The 15,128-nt window shown below is 38.4% G+C and overlaps 1 protein-coding gene across 1 annotated transcript; it reads left to right on the forward strand.

The window, feature by feature from the left end:
- The first annotated feature begins 11,552 nt into the window (after positions 1 to 11,552).
- LOC129413400 (uncharacterized) lies at positions 11,553 to 14,877 on the forward strand. Its single transcript, XM_073867595.1, has one exon. It carries the CDS (start codon positions 11,885 to 11,887, stop codon positions 14,711 to 14,713), a length of 2,829 nt encoding a protein of 942 aa, XP_073723696.1. The 5' UTR covers positions 11,553 to 11,884; the 3' UTR covers positions 14,714 to 14,877.
- Positions 14,878 to 15,128: the final 251 nt, after the last annotated feature.

Genomic DNA, 15,128 nt, shown 5'->3' on the forward strand with positions numbered 1-15,128 from the left:
TATGTGTTCCTTCTGAGTCCAGGAAGAGAGGCTGAAAGAATCCGCCTGCGGTTTACCTGAGACACGAAGAAAGAGAGAAAGCCGAGAGTACTTAACTGCAATTCACGTGTGGACTAAGAGAGAGGGAGACCAAGTTCGGACGACTTACCTGTCGGTCCCCGTGAGAGAATCAGAAGTGACTCGGATCTCAATCCCCAAGTTCCAGAGCCACACTTATTTTAAGAATCCCTCCCCTTCCACTTAACCTTATTTTAATAAATAAATCTTGCTGGGGCGGTTTCCCGGACAGGGATTATACTAGTCCTAGACTAAAATAAATTTAAGAGCTGTCCAAACTGAAAACAACTTGCACTTACATATCTTAAAATACATCAGTGCCCTTTGTTTTGCCTCAAAATGCACACAAGTAATGTTTTTAGTAAGACATGTTTGTTAAAACTTATTATATTTCCTAATTAAACCAAGGCCTAATCCTGGCTTAAGCTAATCTCTGTCCGGGAAACCACCCAGTTATATTTTATTCCTCCTTGTCTGTTTGGTCATTGGGGCATTTTGGGACCTCCTCGGGGTGGAAACTTAGGGAGGAGCATGACGCACGATAAGGGTGATCCGCTTCGACCTGTGACACATTATAAACAGGCAATGATCATCAGTATAACTAAGACTTGTCTCCCTACCTCCTTACCAGAGCTGAGGCCTTCCACTGATCGATGAACTCTTCCTGGTTTACTGTACCTGTTGCTGGGTCTAAAGGAGAAGGGTCTAGGGGATCGTTTCAATATTCATCAGTCCACAGTCAGCAGGATTATAAAAACCTGGGTCAATTTTTTTGTGTACTTAACTGGGTGCTGTCAGAATATGGATGTATCCCAAAGAGATTCGAGCCACAATGCCGAGTGAGTTCTGCAAATACTCTGACACTTAAGTTATCATTGACTATTTAGCTGAAATGTCAAACAACTTTATCTTTACTCTTACCGAGTGAGATGTTTTCACAGTATATATTCCACACTACCCTAAAAAAACAGTGGCGGGTGTGTCACACATGGTGCTGTTACTTTTGTGTCCTCATTGTATTCTGGTTTTATCAGTGACAAAGAATTGTTCCGGCCAGGCTTGTGCAGAATTCAGAATTGAATTGAGAATGACTCCTGAATTCCAATTCAATTCTTGAATTTGAATTAATGTCAAAAACAAGATCTAGAATTACAATTAAAATTTGAATTAAAGGAAGCAGAATTGCAATTCAATAGAAATTCTAAGAAATTCATATACATGTTATACAGTAAGTGAAGTGTTAAAAATGAAGCTTTCAGTATATGTCAGATATGATTGCATTACATATTCTATAAATTACATTAGTTTGAACTACTTGTACATATTACATTAAGAGGAAATATTTTCCCCCAGCAATTAATGTTAAAAACTCTAGTCACATAACAAATAATTAAGTTTCTTAATGGAACACATCTTTTGCGGCGGTTTTTGTGTGGGCATATCGGTGGGCACCCCTGGCCGCTCTGTGGGTTTCACGTCTTTGTAAATGAAAGTTTAATGCATTTTAGGAAGGATTGTTCCTGTGCACCTATAAACCCATTACAGAGGTGGGAGGTGATACAAGAAACACCCAAAAATTCTCGGGGCAGCCGCATATGTCAAAATTTCAGTCAAAACTGTTCTATTTCATCATAAACAATCTGAAAACAGGGCTTTAAGTGTAAAATACCGAACTTGTCCTTTAACTTTTGTATTCATGAAAACATCAAAATTTCAAAGTGGCTTGTTCAGTACATATTTCTATGTAGCTCCACGTAGCTTCCTCAGTCCCCCCCTCCATCGCTAGCAAATTGGTCTGACCCAACAAAACCACAGCATGCCCGAATCCATAGATGGGTTGCTCGGCGACGTCATCACTGCTTGCGTGCGCAACCAAGAGGCAGAAAGAAGAGACGTGCATTGTGTTGTAGGCTAGTAGCGGTGTCTGTAAGTCAAAATGCCAAGGAGTTGTTGCGTGGGTAATAGTACCAACAGAGCCAGTGCTGAGTGCCTGATGTTAACATACCAGCAGATTATAATAATTATAATTCATACATGTATCACAGTAACACTGCAAAAATAAAGACAGAAAAACAGATCCAACTAAAATCAAGTTTTATTTATATACAAACAATAAAGAACGCTTCAATAATAAGGTTGTTGCAGTAGCGGACCAGCTCACCAATCGGGCTTTCTGCCTCCTGGATGCGCGCGCACCCTGTAATGTTTGTAAACCGGCAACCCGTCTATATGCACAAATGATTGATAATATTATTAAACTTTAAATAGAATTACATTAAAAAATCTTTTAAATACATGCAAAATAAATACTCCATAAGTCACATGACCCGTACAACGAATGAGCTGGTAAAAAGTATACAAAAGTTTGAAAACTATTGAGAAGCTGCAAATATGTGTGTAGGCAACTCTTCAAATATCTTTTCGGTCCCGGTGATTTGAAATTGTGCAAACGACAACATTTTCAAGGCATTTGAGAAGGCAAGAGTGGATCCAATCTCCCAAATTAACGCTCGTCTGAGAAATGGAGTTTTGGATTATGTTAAGATTCGGCAGCATGGGCGTAGTGTGTGTAAGGCTGGCAGCCTTCTCCTGCCAAGGCACGGACTCCTTGATACGTGATTAAGATTCGATTTTTAATTTCCACACACATCACTATCTGAAAGGCAGCTGTTTCTGCTGCTTTTACATAAAATGCTCACAACTGCTCAAAACAGTTTTCTCTGTTCCAAAATTCAAACAGCGGCTGTTTCTCAAACAGAAGGCTGGATCCTTCGGAGGTCGCATATGCAGGCTGCATACGTCACCAAGCCTGGTTTATTTCAGTTAACTGAGCATTGCATTCACAGGTCATACGCATACTACAAAAATGAATGATTAATTAAGTATAATAGTAAACATTATAGCTGATAAAATTCTGAAATAAGACCGTTTTTATGACGTGTGCAGCCTGCAAATGCGAGGATACGGCCCTCCGTTTGAGAAACGGCCAATCAGAAATCCTGGCGTCACCAACAACAGAGCAGCTGTGGGAATGCTGTGAGTAAGCCCAAAAATTAAGTTATTATTTTCTTATATTCTTTCATAGACAAAGGCTATACAAGTAATACATTACAGTGTTTTTAAATCTAACTGTGATTACGTTAATTAAAAATAAATAAATATTCAATCTTATGCATATTGTTATGACACATATCCGGTATACGCTTTAAAAAAAAACGCGGGGAATGCGCGTAAAGTTAGGTTAATATTAACTCTTGCAGGCAGCCAACATTTACAAACATGGACATATACGCACATATTTCAAGATGGATTAGAACAACAACAACGCGTCAAATTCAAGTTTGCAGTCAACATAACAACATACAACATAGCATTAAAGTTTGAAGACATCATTAACACATATGATGATTCAGCAGGGCCAAACGCAGGATTTTGCTTCATGAGGTAAGGCAATGGATATTTATTATTATTGGCTGCCATGCCAAATCACCCATACACTATACCTGCTTTATTTTAAAAGTAACATTAAACGCATCACAAAATGTGAGGATGCCTGAAAGAAAACCTGCAATTTCTGACTGGTCCACTAGTCGGCGTTTAAATCGCGGCGCTGCAAAAGACTTTGTTTATACCCACTGTGCTTTGTTGAATGGTCTCATTCTCACTAGTTAACGTGAGATGAGTAGTAACTGCAGGAAGTTTGCTTTATATTGGATTTCCACAACAATGTTAGTGAGTAAATCTACTGAAATGGCCACCATAGGTGATGTGTAAAGTACGCAGAGGTTTGTCGTTTGTCATAGTTACAATAAAAAACAATGGCTTCTGAACATCTTTGCCAAGCGCAAACCAGTACAGAAATCAATAAATTATTGGGGAGGGTCATGCATTTTTTCACAATCATTTTGGAGGGTCAAAGAAAATGTATTGCAGGCGAAGGGAGGGTCATGTCTTTTGTGTCAACAGATCTCAAAACTCCTCCGGCGGCCCCTCAAAAAAATAACTTAGTGCTCTTCAAAATATTTTGTGTTAAGCAGAAGCAGCAAAGGTTTAAAACAACTTAAGTGTGATGAAAAAAAAAATGGGTTAACAACAATTGCAACCTTTTTTTTGCAGTAACAAATGTACTTTGGCATATAGGAGAGAGCTGGGCACAACCTAACACTTTTTTGTTTTGGCTCAATCATTCAAAAACTATTTGAGTTTGAATTATTATATTTTTACACAAGCAACACACACATCTCTGCCACAAATGAACATTTGAAGTTTGTTTCAATTACTTATTATTCTTGGACAACCACACCAAACGTGACAGAAGTGCAAACGTTACAACTCACCCCATAGGTGGGGTCAGTTGTAACAGGCAGGGGGTTAGTTGCAACACTTTAAATACAAATTAAATATATTTCAATACTATTCTGTCTATATACTTGAAGTGGATATTGTTTATATATCTGTCTATAAAAGACACGTATCCACACTGTATTCATTCATCCAGCCCTTTTCTAACAATAGTTCAATTATAACAAATACAAATGTCTAAATATGTGAGAAAAAGCAGCACAATTATGACATAACATTTTTTATATGTGACCCAGTCTGTAATAATCATACTACAGTTCAAATAATGAGATAATGAGCATCAAAGTCTGATTTTAGCCATTAATTTCATTATGATTTCAATCTTTGACGTGACCTTATTCAATCAATATTAAAGATATTAACAAAAATAAATTTGACAAACGATTTTTGATAAGACAGCAAGTTTATTTTGTTGGCAGCCAGCAATCATTCGTGTGCAGCCTATTTAAAACAACGGCAAAAATTACGCTAACGTTAGCTCTTACAATTAACCCTGCTGGGTCAAAATATTTTCAAGCCCAACAAAAATAAGAGTGGCTTTCACTGAATGCTGAAGTGCTATGGTGCATTTTAAGATATGTACAGTCCATGTAGCTCTTCACATTAGGGCACTTGATCTCAACCAGTCCAAAAGGGGTCTGTGTGGATGCATCATAAATTAATCTGATGAGACATTAGGCCAAGGGGCATCAGAGTGGATAATGAGGCCACAGGGTCTGTAGTTGACATTTTTATCCTGGAGTACTCAACTGCAGCCTCAAACTTCATATATGCTCTTTTCATTTCGGTGGTCTGCTTTGTTCCTTTGAGGATTCTTTCAGCAAGAGACAGCTAACTCCCCTGAAAAAACACACCTCTCTGTAATGTAAAGAGGTGATTGTAGGGCTATGTAGCTGATGCCAGGCCATGTCCAGTGTAACAATCAAGCTCTTAAGGTAGTGCACATAAGCACACATTCTGTAGGGTCAAGCCTGTACTCATCAAGAGGCAGTGGTGGGTAAGGTGGACAATCTTGGTTTTGTTATGACCTTCAGTCATTTATTGTATTTCTGTGCTGCCCTCTTGTGTCTCCTCTCTGTATTTGACATTTGTTTTCAGAAAGGCGGTTCTTTGAGTTAATGTGATGAAGGTTGTGATTGGTCATTATCTCCACCTGTTCCAGAAAAAAGGACTGCCTGGAACACTGATTCAGGCCTTTGCTGCCATTGTGATTACTTTGTTTGTGCTATGCTTTTGTATTAGTCTTTCTTATGTCCTCTAAGTATAAATCTAAATTTGTTAATTGTTGAGAGTCCTAGCAGAGAGAAAGGATTGTAAGTATGTGTTCAGAGTGTGTTAAGCCAGTGATTTTGTTTTATTTTGTTTTGTTTACTATTTGATAGATTTGTTTGTGCTTGACCCATGCCTGATATTGACTACGATTACGGATTCTGGTTTTGTTAGCCAGATAATTTTATACACTTTTATTAAATATCTACCAACATATTGTGACAAGGTATGTATGGGGATCGACACCATTTATTTTGAATCTTTATTATATAGGTTTTTTTTTGTTGAGAAAGGGAGTTAGGTAAGTAATGCTTATGTTTTATTTTCTTTCATTTTGGTTTAAGTAAGAGAGAAGTATTTTGAAGAAGATTGTTTAGTTTATTATTTTGGCCTTGTCCTCCCCTGAAACCTAAATCATTTTGGGCGACTTCATTGGAATTATAGGCTGCAGCTAAGAAAGTAAACTTCCCTTTTGTACCAAGCCAAACCCTGTCTCCACAAGGGTCTAATCTTCACATAGTTGCTACTAAAGGTTTCTCGGTGATTGCAAAGTCTTGAATGTGTCTTTAATCTGCAGCAAAGAGATGTGAATAGGGTCCCCAACCAAACCCTTGCAGAGTGTACTTCTATAAAAGACACTAATAGTGAAAAAGTTAAAGGCAGCAACATTCATGCACTGACAAGTAAATATGTTCAAAAAACAGTTTAATCAGTTTGTTGCAATAAGTGTACAGCAGGGGCTTTCAACATTACCACAGGGGACAGCATGTCTTATACTAGCCTGGTCCAACCAGACTCTCGTACATTCATTTCATTTGTACAGAGAGTCTGGCCACGCTCCATTGCAAAGCATTACTTCCATTAAGGATGGTCCTCTGTTGAAATTTAAAACTATTGGATCTGCCCAGAGTCACTCAGGATCTGCCATAGACGATCGCTAACGTGTGGTCGTGACATATATCATGTGCCGAAACCGGCCGGAAACAACAAGTCCAAATATTCAGAACAAAAAAACTTAGCAAACCTGGTTCTTGCTCCGGCTTTAACTTCTGTATATTCGGCAGTTTTGCAACAACGAACCGAATAGCTTTTCTCACATCTTTCTCCGCTGCCATTACTGAACTACAACTCAAACTGACACACAACCTCAACGTCATTGTTCTTAGCCACCCCACTCTGTTCGCTGATTGGACCTGCAGATTTTTGCAGTAGAAAACGAAACTCTACACAGCAGTCCCAGACGTAGTACTGAAACGAAATGAAAATTAAGCAGAAGCACGTAGGAGGGCAGAGCCAGGCTAGTCTTATACCGCCTATGGTAATGTTTAATTTAGTGGGGAAAAGGCTGTTGTAGATTGTCATATAAAACAAAATAATACCCAATCAGAAAACAAGCTAACAGAAAGTGTGTTCACGCCTTCTACACAACTTCATTCTTTTCCCACTTTCCCCAATTCTCTGTAAAAAAAACATCACAGCCTTAACTTACCTGATTCCTCCTTCTAGCAGGGTGAGTCTTTTTCTGGTGATGACCATCTTGTTAATTGGCTCCCTGATGGAGAAAAAAACATAATAGTTAAAATATAAGTGAGATGAAAATTAAAAAGAAAGGACATAACTCAAAATGAACTAGTCAAATAAAGTCACGTATTACCTATGACTGCATATGTTGAAATGAGGGCAAACAAACTGCATTTAATAATACATTTACATCCTTCGAATGTTACTTATTGTTACAAGTGGAAATGTGGCATTGACACAAAACAAACTTCCAATCTGTAGACAATTTATGGTCAGAATTATTTTTTTATTATGACAATGATCTGAATATCAGTCTAGTTAGGTTTGACTATGCCATTAAAACAATAATAAAATTTGTCTATACTGTGTGTAACATAGGTATTTTACTTTTTGAAAACTTGATTATGAATAACATGGAATAATGGATGGCACTTAGGACTTGTAGAGTCAACTATACCCCAGTGACCTCACTATCCTCATCTTTTCAGTAAAGAAACAACAATGACGTTGGAACAAACCTTACAAAAATGAACCATAGTTTTACAATGATTGTTGGTTAAAAACGCCTTTTTGTTTTAGTCACAGTGTGCACTAGTTTTCCTGCTTCAGCCCCGCCGTTATTCCTCTGAGGAATCAAAGGTGGTGTATGTTCTCACACTCTTGTCTGGTAAAGCCCGTTTGGGTTTGGAATGCCCCTTTTGTAACTCTTTTGAGAGATTCTGCACTGAGATGTCCAAACTTTTCAATAGATCTGCTGCGGGTGATGAAGCGGCGGTCCGTCTGTCATCACTTACTCAGGGCAGATCCGCCATCACAGACTATGCTATTCATTCTGTACTCTTGTAGCGGCGTGTCTTCTGTGTGTTCCTCTGCCACATCTCACACAATGTTACCTTGTCACATATCTTTTCAGGTTTCCTCCTATCCCAGTCATGCTTTCATTGACTCCGGTGCTGAGGGGAATTTCATGGATGCTTTCCCCTCGCAGAACCCATTGTTGTAGTCACTTTGTTGGGACGTCCGCTCTCCACCAAAATCCACACAACCATTCACGTAAGCCTTTTCCTTTCTGGGAACCATAGTGAAGGTATTGAGCTGTACATCCTCGATTTCCCCAATACCATCCTTGGTTGTTAGAGCACAATCTTCATGTGGACTGGGTTAATAATTCTGTGTTGGCCTGGAGCTCGTCATGTCATGTGTCTTTTCTGGGGGCTGCTTCTGTTCCTGTCGCTGTGTCTTCTGTTTGACAGGTGGAGGTGGCAGATCTGACCAGGGTCCCGGAGGAGTATCGCAATCTTTACTGAGTGTTCAGTAGGTCCCGAGCTACCCCTCTGCCTCCGCATCACCCCCTTCGATCTTTTTCCATGCACTTCTCTGTTAAACGGTCATATTCATTCCCTTTCTGCTTCTAAGAGAAATAAGTATATTCATGAATCCTTGTAAGCTGATATCATTCGTCACACCTCCTCTCCCGTCGGCGCCAGGTTCTTTATCGTTAAGAAGAAGGACAGCTCTCTCGCCCATGTATCGATTATCGAGGTTTGAATGTCATTACTGTTAAAAATAGGTACCCCTTACCTTTAATGTTGTCTGCTTTTGAATTATTGCAAGGAGCCCGAGTCTTTACTAAACTAGACCACCGCAACGCCAATCATCTCATTCGCGAGGGTGATGAGTGGAAAAGGCATTTAATACTCCATCCGGGCACTTTTAATATTTGGGCCAGCCGTTTGGCCTCACAAATGCGCCCGCCATTTTCCAGGGTCTTGTCAATGCCGTGTTGGGTGACATGCTTAATCGCTTTGTCTTTGTCTACCTGGATGATATATTAACTTTTCCCCCTTCTCTCTAGGAACACACTCAACACGTCAGGTCCTTCAACATTTATTTGAGAACCAGCTCTTCGTTAAGGCGAGAAGTGTGAGTTTCATGCAGAGTCTGTTACGTTCCTTGGTCACATTCTGTCTTCCAGAGGCATTGAACCTGATCCAGCTAAGTTTAAAGCCCATCGCCGAGTGGCCAGTGCCCAACTCTCGTAAAGCGTTGCAGCATTTCCTGGGGTTCGCCAATTTTTATCGCCGTTTCATCAGGGTGGTTTGGCCAAATTGCTGCTCACTGCATTAACCTCTATTAAGATGCACTTTAAATGGAATGAGCAAGCACAGGTATCCTTTGATGATGCTTAAAATTTGGTGTTTTTGAAGAACCTACCCATATTTGAGAGGTGAAAAAAGAGAACTAATGAAGGTGGTTTTTTAAAGCAGAGGGTCTGTTCTTTCATTTGATATATTGTTTGTTTACATATTTAAAGAAGAACATTTTCTGGAAGGCATTAATCCTTTGTAAAGATCAGGAAAAAAGCTGGCGATGGCTGGCAACTTTTTTTTTAAACGCTGGCGGGGAAAGAGTTAAGTCCCATTTTGTCTCTGCACCTGTGCTTTGTTTTCCAGACCCTGAATGTCAATTTATTGTTGAGGTCGACGCATCTGATGTCAGAATAGGTGCAGTTTTAATTCAGTGCTCTCCTCTCGATGGTAAAGTGCACCCCTGTGCGTTTTTTTTCTCATTGCCTCAGCCCTGATGAACGTAATTATGACAACGGCAACAGAGAGCTTTTGGTGATGCATCTGGCTTTGTGCGACATTGTTTGGAGAAGTCAGTGCAGCCCTTTTTGGTCTGAATAAGTCCGTTCACCTAAGAGGTTGAGTGCACGCCAGCTGGGCACTCTTTTTCGTTCGTTTTAACTTCACTTTCTCGTACCGACCTGGGTCTAAGAATACTAAGCCCAACACACTCTTACATCTGTCTGGTCACAACCCCCATGTCCCATCCTGTACCATCAGCATTCCTGTGTTTACTGATGATGATCCAACACTATTGTCTCACTGGTTTATCCAATACAATGGGGGTTAAAGGTGATCTTCTGATTGGTCAGTTTGAATGTATCATGTTAGGTTTAGTCACATGATCAAGTGATAGAGGATATAGGTCAAGGTTTACATGAGCTTTGGGCTTTTGCCTTTTGGCATGTGCCTTTTGCTTTCTGCCCTCTGCTTTTCTTCTTTACCTGATTTCTTGGGTTTAGGCCTTTAGGCCAAGATTCCAGTTCTCAAGTGTGAATCTCTTTCTTCTAAACTTTCTTTCTTTCGCTGTTCTCTATACTATCAGGTTATATCTCACATACATTGGAAACAGTTAAGTGTACAAGTACTATTTACGATTTCATGCATTTATAGTGTAACAATTTTAATTGTAACTTTAAGTCAGTACTGGTATTAAAACTTTTAATTTACAAATCTGTTGTTTAGTTTTGATTTAGTGTTAATACTTAAACGCTACATACTGTATTGCAATACGATATATTTACATTCTAGCAATGCTCTCCCACATATTTTGCTATCAGAACTGCACTTAATTCCGTCATTGGTATAAGTTGCAGAAGGTTGATAATTGACCATAAATACACAGTTTTATAACATCTTGCTTTTACCATTTCTTCTCAGTCATTTTGCCGTTCCTACAGACTGAATCACTGTAGTGAATCCCCCTTTACACAAGTTTACTGTAAACTACTTATGCTACTATAGAAATGGGTATGGGCTTTTAGCATAAAGTATATAAACCTCGCTCTAGAGACCTTGCTTGCTCTGCATGAGTTGTCAATGCTAAAACTGCTGCTATGCACATGCTGTCACCCTGATTGTAAACAACGTCAGAGCACATGCACACTGGTCGCAATCTAACTGAATATGTTTATAAGAAATAAAAAACACACATAGCAATATCAATCAATGGCCCAAACAATATAGGGTTAAACAACAATACTGGAGCAACAGAGCATTCTTTAGTGACAACTTTAAATGTAAATGTAGATGTTATTATGATAAATTAATCACAGTTATATGTGATGTTGTATATAACGTGTCATACACACATACACAGTATTAAACTATTTACAACAAGTGCACTTTATCATTTGCAAACACCAGTGGAAAGTGTGGAGCAGTCCATACTGAATGATGGGATGATTTGAAAAGTCCACGTATTAGGAGGGCAAATCTTCTACAGACGTGTTTACTTGATTCAAGAGGTTGTTTTAACACGCAGCAAAAGAGCATGCTAAAAGATATCACGTTAAGACAATTCAACTGATTGTGTCTTAACATAACAAAACTTTTGTGTCTTCACATAACAAGAACATAAGTTAAAAATGATCACTTTAATGGAAACACGTTTCATTTTAATACATTTGACCCGTTTACATTCTATAGGACAGATGTTGCGTTTGACGCATGAACAACACATTTTATGCAAACCTCTACATTTTGTTTACATGTTAAAATGTGCATGTTTTTGGCCTTTGTGGCAAATCATACTGTATCTGGAAGACAATTTTGTTACACAAATATCAGGGCAGGTCAAACCTTCCGTAAAGCCCCAAAACCCCCTCGGACCGCAGAGGGTTACATTTTTTTCAAGACAAATAAGGCAACTGAAAAAAAAACTTAACATCTGTGCCTGTCTTGTCACAAATAAAGGAAGTTACTTTTATATGTCAATAGAAATATTCTTACGTTCAACTCCAGAAACAAAGAAGTGACACTGAGACGAGACAACAGAATAACAACAGAAGATTTAACTTGAGTTGGAGAAAATCATCCAGGAATTTAAGATGATTCATCTGTTCACATTCTTCCTATTGTTTCTAAGGACTTCTTGTGTATTTTCTTGGTCTGCTGGAAAATGTATTGTATACTACGATATGGCAGAATATTCTGTTGACACATCATGTACTGGAAAACCAAACACTGCATCCTGCAGTCTAGTCACTGATATTAAAGAGGATCTCCGCGGACTTTCATCAAATTTACAGAACCTCTGCATTTATGTTGGTCTTCATATGAAGTATGTTGGTGTCTTGGCTCCAGGCTCATTTTCACGCTTCTCTTCTCTGGAATACCTTAAAATTGATGGATGTTTTTTCAAGATCTCTCCAGAAGCTTTTATTGGATTGTTTAATTTAAAGTCATTGAAGTTGTCTACCACCTTTAGAGAAAACTTTTGTGAAGTAGCTGTTGATTTCAGTGGTCTTCCTTCACTTAAAACATTGTCTCTTACACAGTATAATTTGTCATTAATGGCACCAAATGTTTTTGATACAATTCCTCAGTTAGAGATATTAAGCATAGTCGATGGGTGTTTAAAAGATCTGTCTGAGATTCTGTGTCGAATGGGAAATTTAAAATCACTAAAAGTGTTTTATCTTGATGATGCATATTTAAATAGTCTTCGGTTACCTAACTGCTCCACTTACAACATCTCTAACAGTTACATATCTACTGTATACAATATTGAAGATGTCCATCTGATGTTGGGATCAATAGAGCACATAGATGAAGGGGCTTTAAAAGGTTTAGGAAATTTAACTGAACTGTACTTTGGTTTCAGATCAGATTTTCTCAGAGATCTTTCCATGAGTGGAGTAAATAAAATCTATAGTTTGTTTTTTTCTGTGGATGTACTTAACATTGATGAGTTGTGTTACGCAGCAAAGTTATATTCTACTAAATCTATAGATGTTTATTACCAGACTATTAACTTGCCAGCTATGTCTACAAATATCTCTGAAGACTGTAAGGAGATTGTATACATTACTCTCACAATATCCAGATTACCTAAATCTGTACCTGTAAACATAGATTTGATCTTTCAGTTTTTCAGCAATCTCTTAACATTTGATGTAAGTGAACATGTGCTCAGATCAAATGATTTTCAATCTCTTTGTTTGTCCAATCCACAGTTAGTCGAACAGCTGTATCTTATGCGTCTAAACTCAAATAACATAGGTACGATAATTTCTCACCAGTTCATGTGTTTCACAAATCTTGAGTATTTGGGATTAATTTCAAGTAATATTTCCAGCATAGAAGATTTTGCTTTCAGTGGATTAGACAAACTTAAAGATTTAAACCTCATTAAGAACAAGTTATCTTACATTTATCAAAACACATTTAGTGGTCTATATGAACTGATGGTCCTAAATCTTCAAGAAAACCCTATCATTCAAATTAAATCAAATTCATTTGGACATCTTATTAACCTTCGCACATTTCTTCTGGGAGATTTAAAGTTTTCACCTAACATGTCACAGGTCAAGCTGCATTTATCTGATATATTCGGAAGCGTCCCGTATAATCTGAGTCATGTGTCTATTAGTTCAGGCTCGAGACCAATGCGTTTGATCATTGGTAACATTACACTGAATCAGAGTCTTGACCTCCAAATCAAAGGTCAATATGTGACAGTTGAGGATTGTGACAGTCCACTCTTGTCATCTGTAGTCACACTTCAAATAAATGCAGAATATGTCATCTGTGGAAAGGAGTTTATTGGGAAATATGTTAAATCAGTTGTTCATCTGAAATTCACATCAAAGTTTTCAGACAACATTGGTGACTTAGCAGTAATAAATCAGCTTGTTCATTTAAAAACTCTAACGCTGGTAGACATTGATTATTCAAAGCAGCCAAATGTGGCAATAATGTTTCACAACTTGACAGAATTACGAACCTTGGTCTTGGGGAACTGTAAAATTTTCTTCTTGGATGGAAGTCTGACAAAGGATCTAAAGGCGCTGACATCTCTGGTGTTTAATCCATTGAATGATGTAAACATTCTTCAAACCTTTGTTGAACATCTTACTAATTTAAAATATCTTAAACTCATGGGGTTACGATTGCAGTGCAATTGTGATGCTGCTTGGCTGATCTCATGGGTGAATAACAGGCAGGTTCAGGTTTCTATGGTTGCGCCCACCATGAATGAACTTCAGTGTTTAACTAATAATGGAGTTGACAATCTGAACCTTGTTCATTACACACAGGAGAACTGTTCATTTGATATTGAATTTGTGCTCTTCGCCTCAACTTCTGCTTTTTTATATTTGTTTATGTTTGTATTGTTGTCATATCAGTTTGTAGGGAAATACATAATGCCGCTCTATTACATTGCCAACGGATGGTTCAGAGAGGCGTTGCGTATGGATGCCAAACGGCAGTACCGCTATGATGTTTTTATTTCCTACAGCAGTAAGGATGAGCTCTGGGTCATGGAAAACTTTCTTCCTAACTTGGAGCAGCGTGGCCCTCCGTTCTTACGTCTTTGTTTACACGGTCGGGACTTTCAGTTGGGGAAAGACATTTTGGAAAACATTACAGACAGCATCTATGCAAGCCGCCGAACTCTTTGTCTTGTCAGCCGTAACTTCCTCCGTAGCACCTGGTGTACTTTGGAGATGCAGCTGGGCACCTACCGGCTCCAGGTAGAACAGAGGGACATTCTTATCCTGGTCTTCTTAGAAAAAATCCCTTCTCGCTTGCTATCCTACCATCACAGGTTGGCCCGGCAGGTAAAAACTAGGACCTATCTGGACTGGCCAATGGACATTGAGAAGCATGAGGAATTCTGGGAAAGGTTATGGGGTAAATTGAGCTCTGATTAAACTTTACTGTACACTGTAGGCATTGATAAACACATTTAATCCTGATGCGCTCGCATGAACATTTTTGTCCTTTACATTTTTTATTTTGGCTAATGCAAACTGCATACGTATTGCTGAAGGTCTGTATATTTATCATTCATTCTGTATAAAAATGCTTTTATCTGTTGGCAAGGATTCAAAATAAAAAATATGATTTTTTTTAAATGAGTACTGCCTTTCTTTTAATGATGCCGTTTTCCAATGTTTGACCTAAGGAGCAAATGTTGTTTTACATTTACTCCTCCTTCTGCTGTAGAGAGAACTGCAGGCAAACTGAATTAAAGATGAAGGTAAAATTATTTGTGTGCACAGTTTGAAAGAAAGACATTATTTTGTACTGCAAATTACATATCCCACTCCATGTACACGAGCCACT

Source organism: Misgurnus anguillicaudatus, chromosome 5 (assembly GCF_027580225.2).
Source record: "Misgurnus anguillicaudatus chromosome 5, ASM2758022v2, whole genome shotgun sequence".
NCBI lineage: Eukaryota > Metazoa > Chordata > Actinopteri > Cypriniformes > Cobitidae > Misgurnus > Misgurnus anguillicaudatus.